Below are 13780 nucleotides of genomic sequence, written 5' to 3'. Positions count from 1 at the left end.
ATTTTTGTACCTCTCCATGAATATCCAAAAATATCTAGTTACTTAATTTTTTTTTTAAATCATAAAACATATATGTACCATGTTTTATCGCATAATCGTCGCACGCGCATAATCGTCGCACCGGTATTTTAGGGCGTCAAAATTTGGATAAAAAAAACCTATCGCGTAAACGTTGCATGATGTTTTTGGACACGCTATTAGATTCCCAACGCTTTGTGTAGGAATTTTTTTCCTTATAAAACAATGTATTTTAAAGTATAATTCTAATATTTATTTGGACATTACCACTTACTTATTTAATTAACGGAAATACAAAGTTGACTGATGTGTAAATTTTTGTTTAAAGACGTTTTCAAACGTTACCACCTTTATCTTTTGGTCTGCGTCGCCACGGTGTACTGCTTATGAAAAAGTAGCCACCGCTAGTTGACATCATTCATGTTTGATTATGTTGCTTCCCGTATAGAGCGCGAACACGTAGTCGAATATTGATATTGATATCTCGCCGATTGCATGCAAATCATGCTCTCTGTTGAGTGCAGAGTCAACTACATTTGTGGCCCGCACACAGTGGTGTGTACTACGACGATAGTTATGAGTTAGTTTAGGCCCGCATTCGGGTCACAGATTTCGTTTTTATATTTAAAGTTGAAGGTTTTTGTTGCATGACTTATTAATTTAAATTATTTGGTGTGCTTTTGTTTACTCAACTTTTTGAATAAATGTACTTTCCATGAATGGGTTATGTTGTTATGAATAACTTTACCTAAAAAGATTTTTTTCCCCTCGTATAATAGTCACACCCCTACTTTTCAAACGTGATTTTAGTATAAAAAGTGTGACGATTATGCGATAAAACACGGTATTTGCGAATGCATGATACTTATGGTAAGCCTAACCATAGATATGGTATATTGTGCCAGAAATTATGGTACTTTAAATTTCTCTGAGACCAATTCCTTAGCAGTGAAGGAATTAAGTATTCTCTTTCAGTCTCTCTCTAAGCTAAGTGCAAAGAAATGTTGTTACGTTGTATGTGTGGCCCGGCTAAGCACACAGAGAAACGTAACAAAACAAAGACAAACAATGTTCTTTAGGAATTTTTCATTACGGTGGTTGCGTTCTACGTTATTTGGAAATAAAAGAGTTTATTAAATTACCTGTGTTTATTTCTTTAAAAAAAAAAAAAAATGTTTTTTGTCATCATTACATGGCCTCAGTACACAATTTTACAAATGAATTTAGTTAGAAAACTTCATTACTTGCACAGTTTTTTGCCTTTTCTTATACAAATTTTTACGATGTCTTTGAATTTTGATAGGATGAGGTCCAAATACATACCACAACACCATACATCTTGCCGTTGACGGTCGAGGAGTCTTGTCACTCGCCAAAAAAAAATATACTTTAGTAATGTCCCTTGGTTAACTACATAACTCAAGGTACCGTCGATCGCGGACCGTAATCACACGAAGTAAGGCCGATGCCGATGCCTAGGGCCTAAATTTCTAGTAACATTGTCCAAAGATAAAGAATTTAGGTTAAAAACACACGGCCTGGCCCCAGCCTCTAGGCGTTAAATAGAGGTGGGACGATACCACACTTTCGATACTCGATTCTGTATTGTTTTTTCAGTTCGATACTTTCGATACTTCAATACTTTCGATACTCCAGGGAAAAATATTTTCCCATTAAGTAAAAATTATTACAAATAACATAAATTAGTTTCAAACTATATAAATTCAATCTATCATACCAGCATTATGTCATATTAAAATTAAATACATAATGTGTAAATAATTGCATTATATTAATGAAAGATATGAATTCAGCATTATATATACATATAATAAAACCACCAGAGTTGTAAAATACAGTCCATAATAAGTAAAGCTGACATGAGAAACAGTGGCCTTACAAAATGTTATGAAGTCCTTTCTTGGAGGGGTGAAGGGGGGGGGGGGGGGGGGGAAGTCACCAAGCCTAAATTAGAAATTAAAAAAATTAGGCTATTGTAAAAAGAAAATCAGAAATTTTTGCTTGTTTGTTTCATTCTACAAACAATTTTATGCAACAGAACAATTTTCAATAAAATTTTAACTTGAGAAACGTAAAATACAAAACAATCCGATCGTAAGAAAACAATTACAAACAGGTATATTCAGTTCAAAGATTAATGAATGCACAAAATATGAGATCCGTGCCTTGGTAAAGTGCGTGCACCATTTTCATAATCATTGCTAGTTTGCGCCACTATTCTCGCTTGGTGCTGGCCATAGATGCTACTAGCGAAGTGCACAGTCTTCCTGATACTACCCATATCTATGGTGCGATAAAGTTATTTTCTTACGTTTGCAGAGGTAAACAATGAACGTTTTTCAAAATAAAAGCATTAATTAAAACATAATTTATCAGGAGGAATATATCTAACAAAAAAATTTGTGAATTTTAGGACTTTTCCACTTTGTAAAAACGTATGAAACGGGAAATTAATGATTTTATAAGTGTATGTTCCGGGAAAGTAAACCATTGTAAATATAGTATGTAGTACTTTCTGCGGGACCAAAATTAATTGGCGTATGACACCGGAAAATGTATGAAACGGGAATGTATCATCGAGGTTCTACTGTAGTTGTATATTGTACGATGGCGACTCAAAACTTAATTCAATACAAATGAACAAGCATTCTGGAATTGAAAAAATGTATCGAACTTACAGTTTCGATACTCGATACTTTGTGATACCGTCAAGTATCGAAGGTATCGAGGTATCGAAGTATCGAAAATCTCATCACTAGCGTTAAATTGTCCCTTGGTAACTTTCCATTGTGTCGTGACTTGCCGACGACGCGACCGAGTTCGGCGACGATCGAGTAACAAGTGACTTGGTCGACGAGACCACCTTCCCTTGTAAAGTTGAAGACAAGGGAAGCAACCCCGTGGGCCAACTGACCAATCATAGTACAGAATTCAGAAACATGACCATATAAGGAAATTCGGAAGGGCGCATCACTCCATGCCAGGTCTCGCCCTGATTGGCTGGCTAGTGGTAGCCTCCAGAGAACCTACCAGCTGTGCGTCCACGTGACGCGTAAATCCCAAACACGCATTTACAAGGTGAAAAATAACTTTCTGGCGGCAGGGTGTCGCGCCTGTCCGCTCTTCCTTCTGTACCTTCCAGACTATTCTCAAAATATTACACTAGCAATATCCAATAGAATTTAAAATTACCCAACAAATTTAAATGCAATGTTATAAATTTAGTAATCAAAGTTGAAATTCATACCGTATTAGAATTTTAGTTTAAAAATGATGTCCTTTAAATTATAGTCTGCACTGCTTTAAACAAAACAATTACTGTAATTAATTATCAAATACCAAAATTAATTATTATGGACTGGAATTAACCCTCAAATTAATAATTAAGTATCTCAAGGAAATAAGTATTTTAAGGCTTTCCATGAAATTTAACCAAAGTAATTAATAACAATTCTTAACAGCTCTGAACTATTATCCTTATCTACATATTAAATAATTATTATCCTTCATATCAAAGTTATTCTTAATCAATATTCTTATGACCCAAAAAAAAAATATCTGTATATAACAAATCCTCATTGTGCAATGCTACAATGTCTAAATCAGTGAAGGTTTCGACTCTCTTTTAAAGAATTATTGAAGTCCGTTAAAAAGATGCCTCCTAAAGTTAAATTAATAAATAAAATAATTTTAAATAGCTATTATTATAACAGGAAAATAAAGACTGATTTGTATTTTAAATCGTTGTTTGGTTTATAATGAAAATTTAATTTTGAAACTAGCAATAAATTATTTTTAAGTCAGTAGTCATAACCTGGAACTTTTGATACCTATGGGAAGAAAACTAGTAGATCCCTGGAATAACTATGGTTATTAAGTATTGAAATTCCTGTTGCTTGAATGTCATTTCCACCCCCCCCCCCCCCCCCCCCAACCCAGTAAGAGTAAAGTACAGCAAACTCTCAATTATCTGGGACCTAATGATACCAGGATAATTGAAATCCTGTTAAAATACCCAGATAATAATTTTCATGGTAAGGGCCATCCTCGAATTTGGGTCACACCGTAATTTTCAGTAGAAGAGCACACGTGAAGTCTCTGTGTACTGTCTCTCAGCTTATTGGAACATACACAATACCACACTGTGTCCCCATGCTGTATTTTTCTGTCTGCTGTAGAGGTGGCAGTCACCCCCTCCTCCCTCCCTCCCTCCCTCCTTGTATTTAAATCTTCTACCCCTCTGTAGCATATTATTCTTTCTTTTCAGTTACTTGTTTTTTCATAAAACTAGCATGCAGACAAAATTGTGTCAAACTGGAGGAATATGTAAGTGAAAAGTTTCCATGAATCATAGATGGATGCAGCAATACTTGCACATCTTGTGTAGCCATGGCTGCAGTGTTCATTGTGAAATGTTGCAGTTACAAGCTTGGGAAATAAATAACAAGGAAAAATAATATTTTGGCATCATGAAAACTAGTCCTGATACACACGTGAAGATTTCTTTCACGTACGTTGCTAGTTCATGGTCATTTACAACGGTCGAAGAGGGAAATTTAAATTAACACTGCTCAAAGAAACATTGTGCACACACAAATTCTAGCTAGTTTTTTCCCCTCCTTGGTGTTCCTTCCTCCAGCCAAATGCCAGCCAGTCATGTGCGCCTGCCAGACCGATGGAAGGGCTTTAACGGCACGTGAAAAATAAAAAGGACTGAGACTGGAGAGTGAAGCAGCAGTCGCGGCATCCTTCTCGATCTCCTCGGGGTTTCAAGTGTGACAAATGTGACAGCTGAGCTGGTGGGCGACACGAAGGGGAGGACCAAACAGCTTTCTGAGACTGTAACAAAGTTGTTAAAGACATGGAATGGCCACGCGAAGAAGTGCACCTCATCGGAGAAATGCCATCTTTTTTAAAGCTTCAAAATATAACCTATAATGAAACTAAATTTAAGGAAGGATAATCCAAAAACCGGATAACAGAGTTTGTTGGGTGTTGACAAAATTCTTACTGGTGAGTCATCTGCCCCCTCCCCCTGCTAAATATAACATTTTTTTTTTTTTTTAAACTATTTTACACATCTATAAAAACCCAGTTCACTACAATATAACATTTTAACTGGTAAAACTTCACAAAAAAACTTTTATTTACACTTTTCAAGACACTGTAAATATGTTGAAAAATCTCTAAAAATGTAAAATTAGGAAGTGTAACACAAATAGGTGTTCTGTTTGTAAATTTTTGTCACTAATGAAAAAAAAAGTACATACATTTATCAACATACAACAAAATACTTACTTAGAGATATCTTTCTTGGCCTTGGGTCGTTTTGCCTGTCCCTTGTCACTGCTCATTTTCCTGGGGCTGGCTTTGAAGGAAACTTCCTCACTCCCTGCAGTCTGTTGGCCGCTTGCGTCAGTTGCAGAGACCTCTTTCGACGGTGGCTTCACCACTGGACTGCAAAGTGGAGGAGATACCACGAGCTTCATACGGTGGTTTTAACTGTGAACTGTTTTAACTGTGAACCACTCCAATCCCTTGTATGCCAGCCCAATTCTTAATCAGAACATGAATTGACAAAATACATGACTATAATTTGTTACATGTGTTACCTTAATTCTGACATCAATTTACACACCAATCTAAAATACATAGATAAGGTGAAAAGATTCTATAAGAGACAGCATACAAAATAAATCTACTAACATGATATACAAGTGTTGTTCACACACCCTTTGTCTAACGGAGGGGATCCAGTATACCCATTATATAATTTTTATGAGTAAGTTTTATTTATAATTGAATTTTAAAAGAAAATTAATTGTCACACTACAATCTTAAGGAATGGTACACTTTTAGAATGCCAATGTTTACGGAAAGAAATTTAAGTAATGATTTTGATTGAGGAAAAAAACAGAATATTTACTGTATAAACCCACGTACCACCCGCACCTTTTTTAATGAAATCAGGTTTGAAAAAGTAGGGTGCGGGTGTTACGTGGGTCTTGGGCCATTTTTGCACGGTGACGAAATAACGCCGGCGCGACTGGAGGTTGCTGCGATAGAGAAGAGGGGTTAGGGGAAAAGGATGGGAAGGAAGCGGCAGACAGTCAAGGTCACATTCCTCACAGCATTGTCACACTGTAGCTTCGCTGGTTACAAATGCGCGCTCCCACGCACTGTCCTATCCTCATTTGCAAAGTACCCGGTGGTTTTACACGTGTGTTGGCTGCAAGTATTGTAATGAATCGTAAAAAGTTGCGTTCTTTCACATTTGTGGAAAAATTAAAAATACGTAATCAGTGAAATGGAAGAAATCGGTAGGGCTGTGCGAATGTGACTTTTCAAAGCAAATCAAATTGTGATTCAAATAATTGCAAATATTTGCAAATAGCAAATAATTTGAGAATATTTTCTAATCAAGTTCTAGGTATAAATCTGAATAATTACAGTCAAAATTTGGCATATTATAAATTGCTGTTTAAAAGAGTATGTTTTTTAGCTTTATATATTTTGATTATTCAAGTAACACGTAAATTTTTATGTCTCTTCAAATGGTTTAGTAATAAAACACAATCAGTGATATAGAAATGTCTTCATCAAAAGCCAAGCCTACACCTTGCCATCAACATTACGTAAAATGTGCAAAAAGACCAATTCCTTTACATGTTCTGGATCCAGGCATTGCCTCTTGGAAGTGACAATGTTCCCAGAAGCAGAAAAACAACGTTCTGAACTTCACTTCTTCTGAAAATTAAAAATGGCAAAAAAAGTTTATGAAAGTAAACAGATATTCGATGTATCAGTTTTATTCTCCGCAATAAATAGTCAAGCGATTACCAATCGATATATTGATGAGTTGTTTATTACAACTGCTCGTAAGCATGGTCAATATTCCGTTCTCAGTCTTTTAGAATCAAACGTGTCAAGACAAAATAATTTTAATGAATTTTGTTTATCTTGTCTTGTTAATTTTATCTAATTATTTGCGTAACATTTTCGGTAGTTTAAAAAGCGATTGCGCTGGAGCAATTCTAGCAACACAATTCTCTGGCCATGGGCCGCTCTGCTGGCCATAATCACAAACGGACACGTTTTCTTTTTTGCTGTAGCCATGATGGCCACTGTGTTTACTTTTCTATCGTTAAAAAAAATTCTCTAGATTTGTATTAGTAAAATTAATAGAATGGTGAACAAAGAGTGTGCATTAGTTTTTTAAGGTTTATACTGAAATCTGATGCACTGGCATTGTTTTAAATAGTTTTACACTTTTATAAGGCACAAACATGGCTCGTCCACAAATTGTGCTAAGGACAATTGGATATAATAAATTAATTATGCTACACATCACGTAAAGTTTGCAGTAAAATCAGAAGCTTTTATGATAATTTTCACGCTACATTGGCTTTAACTGTTCTCAGTATGCCCATTTACCTAACCTAAAATTTGATGTAAGTAAAGGTCTGCTTACAGTTTTTTTTCCCTTCCATTAAGTCTCTCGGAAAATGATTTCTCGAGGTTCGATATATTATTGTATCACACGTTTTGTCAAACAAAAGTAATATTTTAATATATTCGATAACTTTCAAATATTTGAAATTTTCAAATACCTTATTTGGTTTTGAATGTGAATCGAATCAAATATTTGATTTGCACAAATATTTGCAATTTCGAGTATTCACACACCCCTAGAAATCGGTAACGGTGCTGCTGGCCGAATACATGATGTCGACGAATCATGTGTGAGGGATTGGAGGAAAAGTAAAGACAAACTGCTTTCGGCCAGTGGCGATACATGTGCGTTCCGTGGTGCGGTAGCAAAGTTTCCAGAGATAGAGGAAAAACTCTACGACTATATACAGGACAGACGGCAATTCGGGTATGCTGTAAGCACGGAAATGTGTTCGCTAAAGGTGCTGCAAATTGCTCGTGAACTTGGCGTGGGTGAAGGCTTTAAAGCAAGTAGGAACTGGATGCACAGGTTCATGGTAAGAAAGGGTTTGTCCATGAGGCGGCGTACTATAATCTGCCAGCGTTTACCGACAAGCTACGATGAGAAATTAATAGCATTTCAGAGGCATGTGTTAAAGTTGCGGAAGCTGTAGAATATGCCACATTTAGGCACAAGGTTTTTTATTATGCATGTAATAAAAATAGTTGTTATTATACGTGGCTAGGACTCGCGTGCTTTATCGTTTATTTGTTTGAACGAGGTCATTGCCCAGCGCACGATAATTGACGCGGAAGATTGTAACTGTAAACAGCTGGGAGCTGGGCAAGGTCACGCGCACACACGGCGTGTTGTTCTCGATCGCGCGCGGCGATGCCATGTTCTACTCGCGCAATGTTACCACATTGCAGTTGCCTGCCTTCTGTACACTTTTAACATAAATGCCGAGGCTGTAATAAGTAGCATAGCAGTTTTTTTTGTAATTCTTTACGATTTGTTACTGTTTGAAAAGAAAAGAAATCACGACCAAATTATTTTTTTCCCATGCAGATTTGCAATAAAAACTTTTTTTCACGCCATGGCATTCTAAAAATAAGGGTGCGGTCTTACCCGGGGGCGGGTGGTACGTGGGTTTTATGGTAATATTTCGGTTTATATTTGTTTTTATACTATGTTCTTAAGTCAATTGTTTGATGATGATGTTAAAACAAGTCATAAAAACATATGTATTAATGTTATTAAATACGTGAAACACACGTATGAAAGACATGCTTATAGTTACACATGTGAAAACCAGCATTAATTATAGACTACTTGGAGACACAATTCCTGCCGCTTCTGTGCAAGAGGCATGTCGGGCTATAATGGCGAGGAAATATATTATTGTAGCCCACTAAGTGTTAAAATAGTCCTAAAATAATCTCTCTGCAGCCTTAAGTAGCTGTAATTTTCTTATTCTGTCTTCTCTTGTGATTTTTTTCTTTTAAATACTGGCCACCCCCCTGAACAAACCTGATCTTGGGCACAGCCTCTGGGGTGCTCTTTGACTTCTCTTCCTCCTGCACCATCAGGCTGAGTATCTGGAAAGCCCGGTCCTCATCGTAGTCCACGCTGTCCAGGGCGATCGTGATAAGCCTCTCCGGGATGTCGGGGTACTTGTCCTGCAGCCTCCCCTTCACTAAGCACACGCACGTGCACTCCTGTCAGGAGCGCCAAACTACTGCCCCAAGAGACCACCACACTTAACACAAGTCCTAGGAACCAGTATTACATAATAATACACACAAATATCCATATTATGAACTGTCAGGTAACTAACTATGCCTATCTATTACTTAAGAAGCAAGATGTATGTAGTAAATACAAATTTAAATCCCTTATACTTGTACTTTGCAGAAAAACTGATAGCTTGTGTAAGTTAAAGCTGTGCCGACACACAGTTTATTGCAGATATCGGAAAAAAGGTACCATTTGATAAAATGTCACAAAAATAGACAAAACTTATTACTAAAAGAAAAAAAAAATGTGAATTACAAGTAGGTACTGACGTGTGACGTGCCGCGCACATCCGTAATCACAAAGCTGTCAGCCCCTTCCTTCCTAAACACATGTGCGAGTCACTGCCGACGGCTGAGATAGCTGTCACCGCCCAGCTGCCAGCAAGTCACCCGTTGCCAGGGCGACCATACATTGCGTCCTCCGTTGCCTGTGGCAACTGCACCGAGCGCCGGCGAAGCTATCTGAGCCTCCCGGACTGGCTGCTATCCCCCCACCTACCTCCTCTCTCACCAGGCCAGCCTAGAGCACCTGGCATGTAGGCCGGCTGGAATTCTTGGAAGCAGCCAGCAATTCCCGGAAACCTCTTCCTTCTGACGTTAAGCCCAGGCCCTCAGGAGGGGTATAAAAGGCTGGTCCTTTGCAAGAGAAGGCCAATTGGTGCCTGAGACGTACTGCCAGCAGCTGAGCATAGTCTCACCACGCCGCTTCAGTAGCCCAGCCTAGCTCACTGCACTGACCTCTCTCGGGCCTCTCATTGTGTCCGAGTTAGTCACGCCGGATTACGTGAGTGTCGCCCATCGCGTGGCGAAGCATGAGTGCCCAACAGAGGTCCGTGTGGAGGAAAGAAAGAGAGAGAAACGTGGACTAGTCTAGTCGTCGCGATCATGCTTCGAGCCCAGTCAGTCGCAATTTTATGAATAGAGGAAGTTGGTCTGTTCGAGTACTGTGTACAGGAGAGACTGCCACCTGTGTGAGGTCAGGACAATAAACCACTGTCTGAGAATCAGTGTGTATCCTTTCGGGGAATGACACACGGGGAAACCCGCCCCCAGAACTTCAACCTCAGCCAGTACCACTCTCAGGAGAACATAGTTGCCCCCACTTCATCAGTAAGTAGACCACGACGGCAGATGCCATTCTCATACAGAGGTGGGGCTAAGAAGGCCCTACAGCCAAACCCAAGCGCCACCACACCACCCCCGCCCTGGCCAGGCTTCATTCTTGTGGAAGGTGACTCGCTCGACCCGGCCCCTTGGGTCTATGACAAAGACCGGGACCAAGCGGCCGCAAAGAGGAGGAAGAACACAGTAGCTTCACATCCGTCCACTGTATACTTTCCTACGACCATCAGGCCTGTACCTAACCCGGCGCCACTTCCCAGGGACAATCACCCTTCCGCATTGCACCAGATTCTGGCTCTCAGATCAACCGACATCCACTTCCAAGGTATCCCTCGCTAGGATCGCACCCCTGAGCTGATTCGGCCATTTCCCATCACTCCACCCAGGAATATGCACTAGCACCAAATAGAAGAATCGCTATCAGCAACACCCCCAGACAGTCATAAAAGAAGATTATAAGCGTAGAGCACACCTGCCTAGCACTTTAGGAAAGGTGTTACCACAGGTAAATGCAAAATACCTATGAAAAAGTGATTTGTTCCCTTATTGCAACAAAAATGGGAAAATTCCTCAACTTCACAAAATTATTGTGTTTCTATTAAAGAAAACCACCATCCCAAATTTGAAGGTGGTGTTCTGAAGCCAAATAAATTACTACGGGCGCTGAAAAATTCCTTGCACAATCATTTAGTAGCAAGTTTATTTATGGGGAAATTTTGCTGCCATTTACAATTTTTTTTTGACATGACAACGTCTAATAAATCGATGAACGCCGGCTGCACGCACGAAAAAGTGTCCCACTACGGATGTCCCACTACGGATGTCCCACTACGGATGTCCCACTACGGATGTGTCCTGTTTGCTCATTATACGCATGCGTGGCATCTCTCTTCATGCTCATTGTACGCATGCGTGGCATCTCTCTTCCACTCAATTGGAACAACCATCGATTTGACTTTTCAATTATATTTTCGTCATTTGAATTATTAATATTATGTAATTTAACGATTGTCCACCGATTTTCAGCACAATCCGTACGGTTATTTAAAAGTAATGTTGAATATTCAAATACGTTTTGAACCAACAATGGTGTTTTACAGTTACACATAATAATTCAAATTACACCCGGGATCTTTTGCACAATATTTTAAAAAATATTGTAACACATTATAAATAAGTTTGGTGTATTTGGGATGCATATTTGTTATAAAATTGTGTTATAAAAACGAAATAATATTATTCCCCTACTGTGAACAAAATTTTTATAAATATATATATATGACATCTGAAACTATTATTTATCAAGTATGGCTAACTTTCAATCCAAAGGTTGTTGGTTAGAATCCCAGCACCAAAGAAATTTTTTTTGTACTTGTAAAAATAAATACGGCACACACAACATTTCAAAAGTAATAAATAAATATAATGAATGCAAATAAATGTAAATTTATTAATTAAATTGTACATTTCATTTCACTCCTTTGTATCCATACAAAATAGTAGAGATGGACGAGTTGAGGTTATTTGGCTTCGAGTCGAGTCGAGCCGAGTTTAGCAATTCATATGTCGAGTCGAGTTCGAGCCACACAATTTTTGAAGAGGTCGAGTCAGTTCGAGTTTCAGAATTTTATATTTTTTTGCATCAAATATGATAAATAAAATATTACATCACATCCATTGATATAAGAATTGGGTATCCAAGATGCATCTGCATTATTTAAATATTTTAAATGATTAATTAGTAAATCATTGTGTTATTTATAAATTTTTAATGATTAATTAACAAATCATTGTGTTATTTAAATATAAAAAACTAAGCTTATGTGGTCTACCGTGTTTCAATTTTTTCTCCATGTAAAATCCACTTAATATTTGTATCAGTATTTACTTTTACCGAAATTCGTATGCCGTTTTTGGCGGGAAGCCTACAACTCACGTAGTTTCGGTTCCCTACCACGTTCGGGCAACTTCGGATTTCTCTCAAAAATTGAAATTAAAAAAATCAAAGGGTTAGGTTAGGTTAGTCACAACATGCTTGTTTTCATTGGAAACTTCTGATTTAGCGGCTGAAGTGGCGTTAATACCAAAACGCAAAACTTCGGAAATCTTTGGAAATTCTTGCAGGGAACCGAAACTACATGAGTTGTAGGCTTCCCGTTTTTGGCTTCTCACTAGTCAGTGTTGCAAACGTCGAGTTACGCAACTTCTCAATGTAAATACACTTTCCGCGGCAAGATTATTCACCCGGAACTGTTACAAATACAAGAATATCAATATGTTTAATAAATAAATATTTCATGCATTTGATTTGGCGATCAGTAACTGATTGCCAAATAAAATGCATGAGCGTTGTTATTATAATATTTTATTCAAACAAAAAGAAAGTAATTTTATCTTAAACGTTATTGACACGCAGCGCTGCGTAGCGGAGCACAGCTTAATTTAGTTCCAAAATGGAAGGCTGGCTGGCCTAAAACGCAGCCATTTTCACGCTTCACGGCTTGGTGTTATTTACTAAATATTATAATATAATTATTTTGTGTTTTTATTTTTAGGTTACGGAAATCTCTTGTTTATACGAGTTATTATAAACGGGGCACGATAAACGTGATGATTATTAATACATGTGCGTTTTGCAACAAATTTTTCTTCAGTGAAAATCCATTGACGTATCTTGTAAACAAATGCGGTACCGTATTTCAAGTAAACACAGAATGTAAAACAAAATGAAAACAGTGCACGCTGTTTTCCAAGCTTTTTTTTTATATATAAAATGGTCATGTGACATAATTTTGTCCTATAAACTGTCGCCACTATCGACAAAATCACGTTACGATGTCACGTTCATAAATGAAGGTAGGCCTAGGTTTGGTTGCACTTGTACCTATTATAGCGCCGTAGCACGGTAGCGGGCAAGGTTAGGTTTGCACGGAATTTGTTTTGTTTGAAGGTCATTATCAATTCTTGCTGTATTAATGACTTGGCGATGTTGGTACTTAACTCGAAACGTGTTTCGAGTCTCGAACTTGATAAAATATGTGACTCGGTTTTCGAGTCGAGTCAATCTGACCCAACTCGGCTCGGCTCGGCTCGACTCGATAAACCAAGACTCGACCCATCTCTACAAAATAGTGATAATTCAATAAAAATGATACCTTTTTATTCATAAAAGTATGCAGAGGTAGATTTTATCATACAAAAGATAGAAAAATAAAAAAAAAATATTCTTCCTCAAAGAATATAATATTTTTAATGCCTAACTGGTTTGGTTGCAAAAACCTATTACGGCTCAGTCTCAGGCTGAATATGATATTTCATTTTCTTCTGGATCAATCATTTCATCAATGTTTTGTTTAGGGATGGGATTTTCGAATCTTGGATTCGTCGAATA

At 37.8% G+C, this 13780-nt stretch overlaps 1 protein-coding gene across 4 annotated transcripts in view; it reads right to left on the bottom strand.

Moving 5' to 3' along the window:
* LOC134546202 (BAG family molecular chaperone regulator 3) overlaps window positions 1–13780 on the bottom strand; it is a 60099-nt gene that overhangs the window by 17392 nt on the left and 28927 nt on the right. For all 4 annotated transcript variants that reach the window (XM_063388808.1, XM_063388810.1, XM_063388809.1 and 1 more), the window contains 2 exons: window positions 9002–9167; window positions 5338–5496 (listed from right to left, as the gene is read on the bottom strand). In XM_063388808.1, the coding sequence (XP_063244878.1) occupies window positions 5338–5496; window positions 9002–9167 (325 nt within the window). The remainder of the gene's footprint in view (window positions 1–5337; window positions 5497–9001; window positions 9168–13780) is intronic.

Source organism: Bacillus rossius, chromosome 1 (genome assembly GCF_032445375.1).
Source record: "Bacillus rossius redtenbacheri isolate Brsri chromosome 1, Brsri_v3, whole genome shotgun sequence".
NCBI lineage: Eukaryota > Metazoa > Arthropoda > Insecta > Phasmatodea > Bacillidae > Bacillus > Bacillus rossius.
The sequence above is the reverse complement of the archived record's forward strand: the minus strand, read 5'-3'. Positions and strand labels throughout refer to the sequence as shown.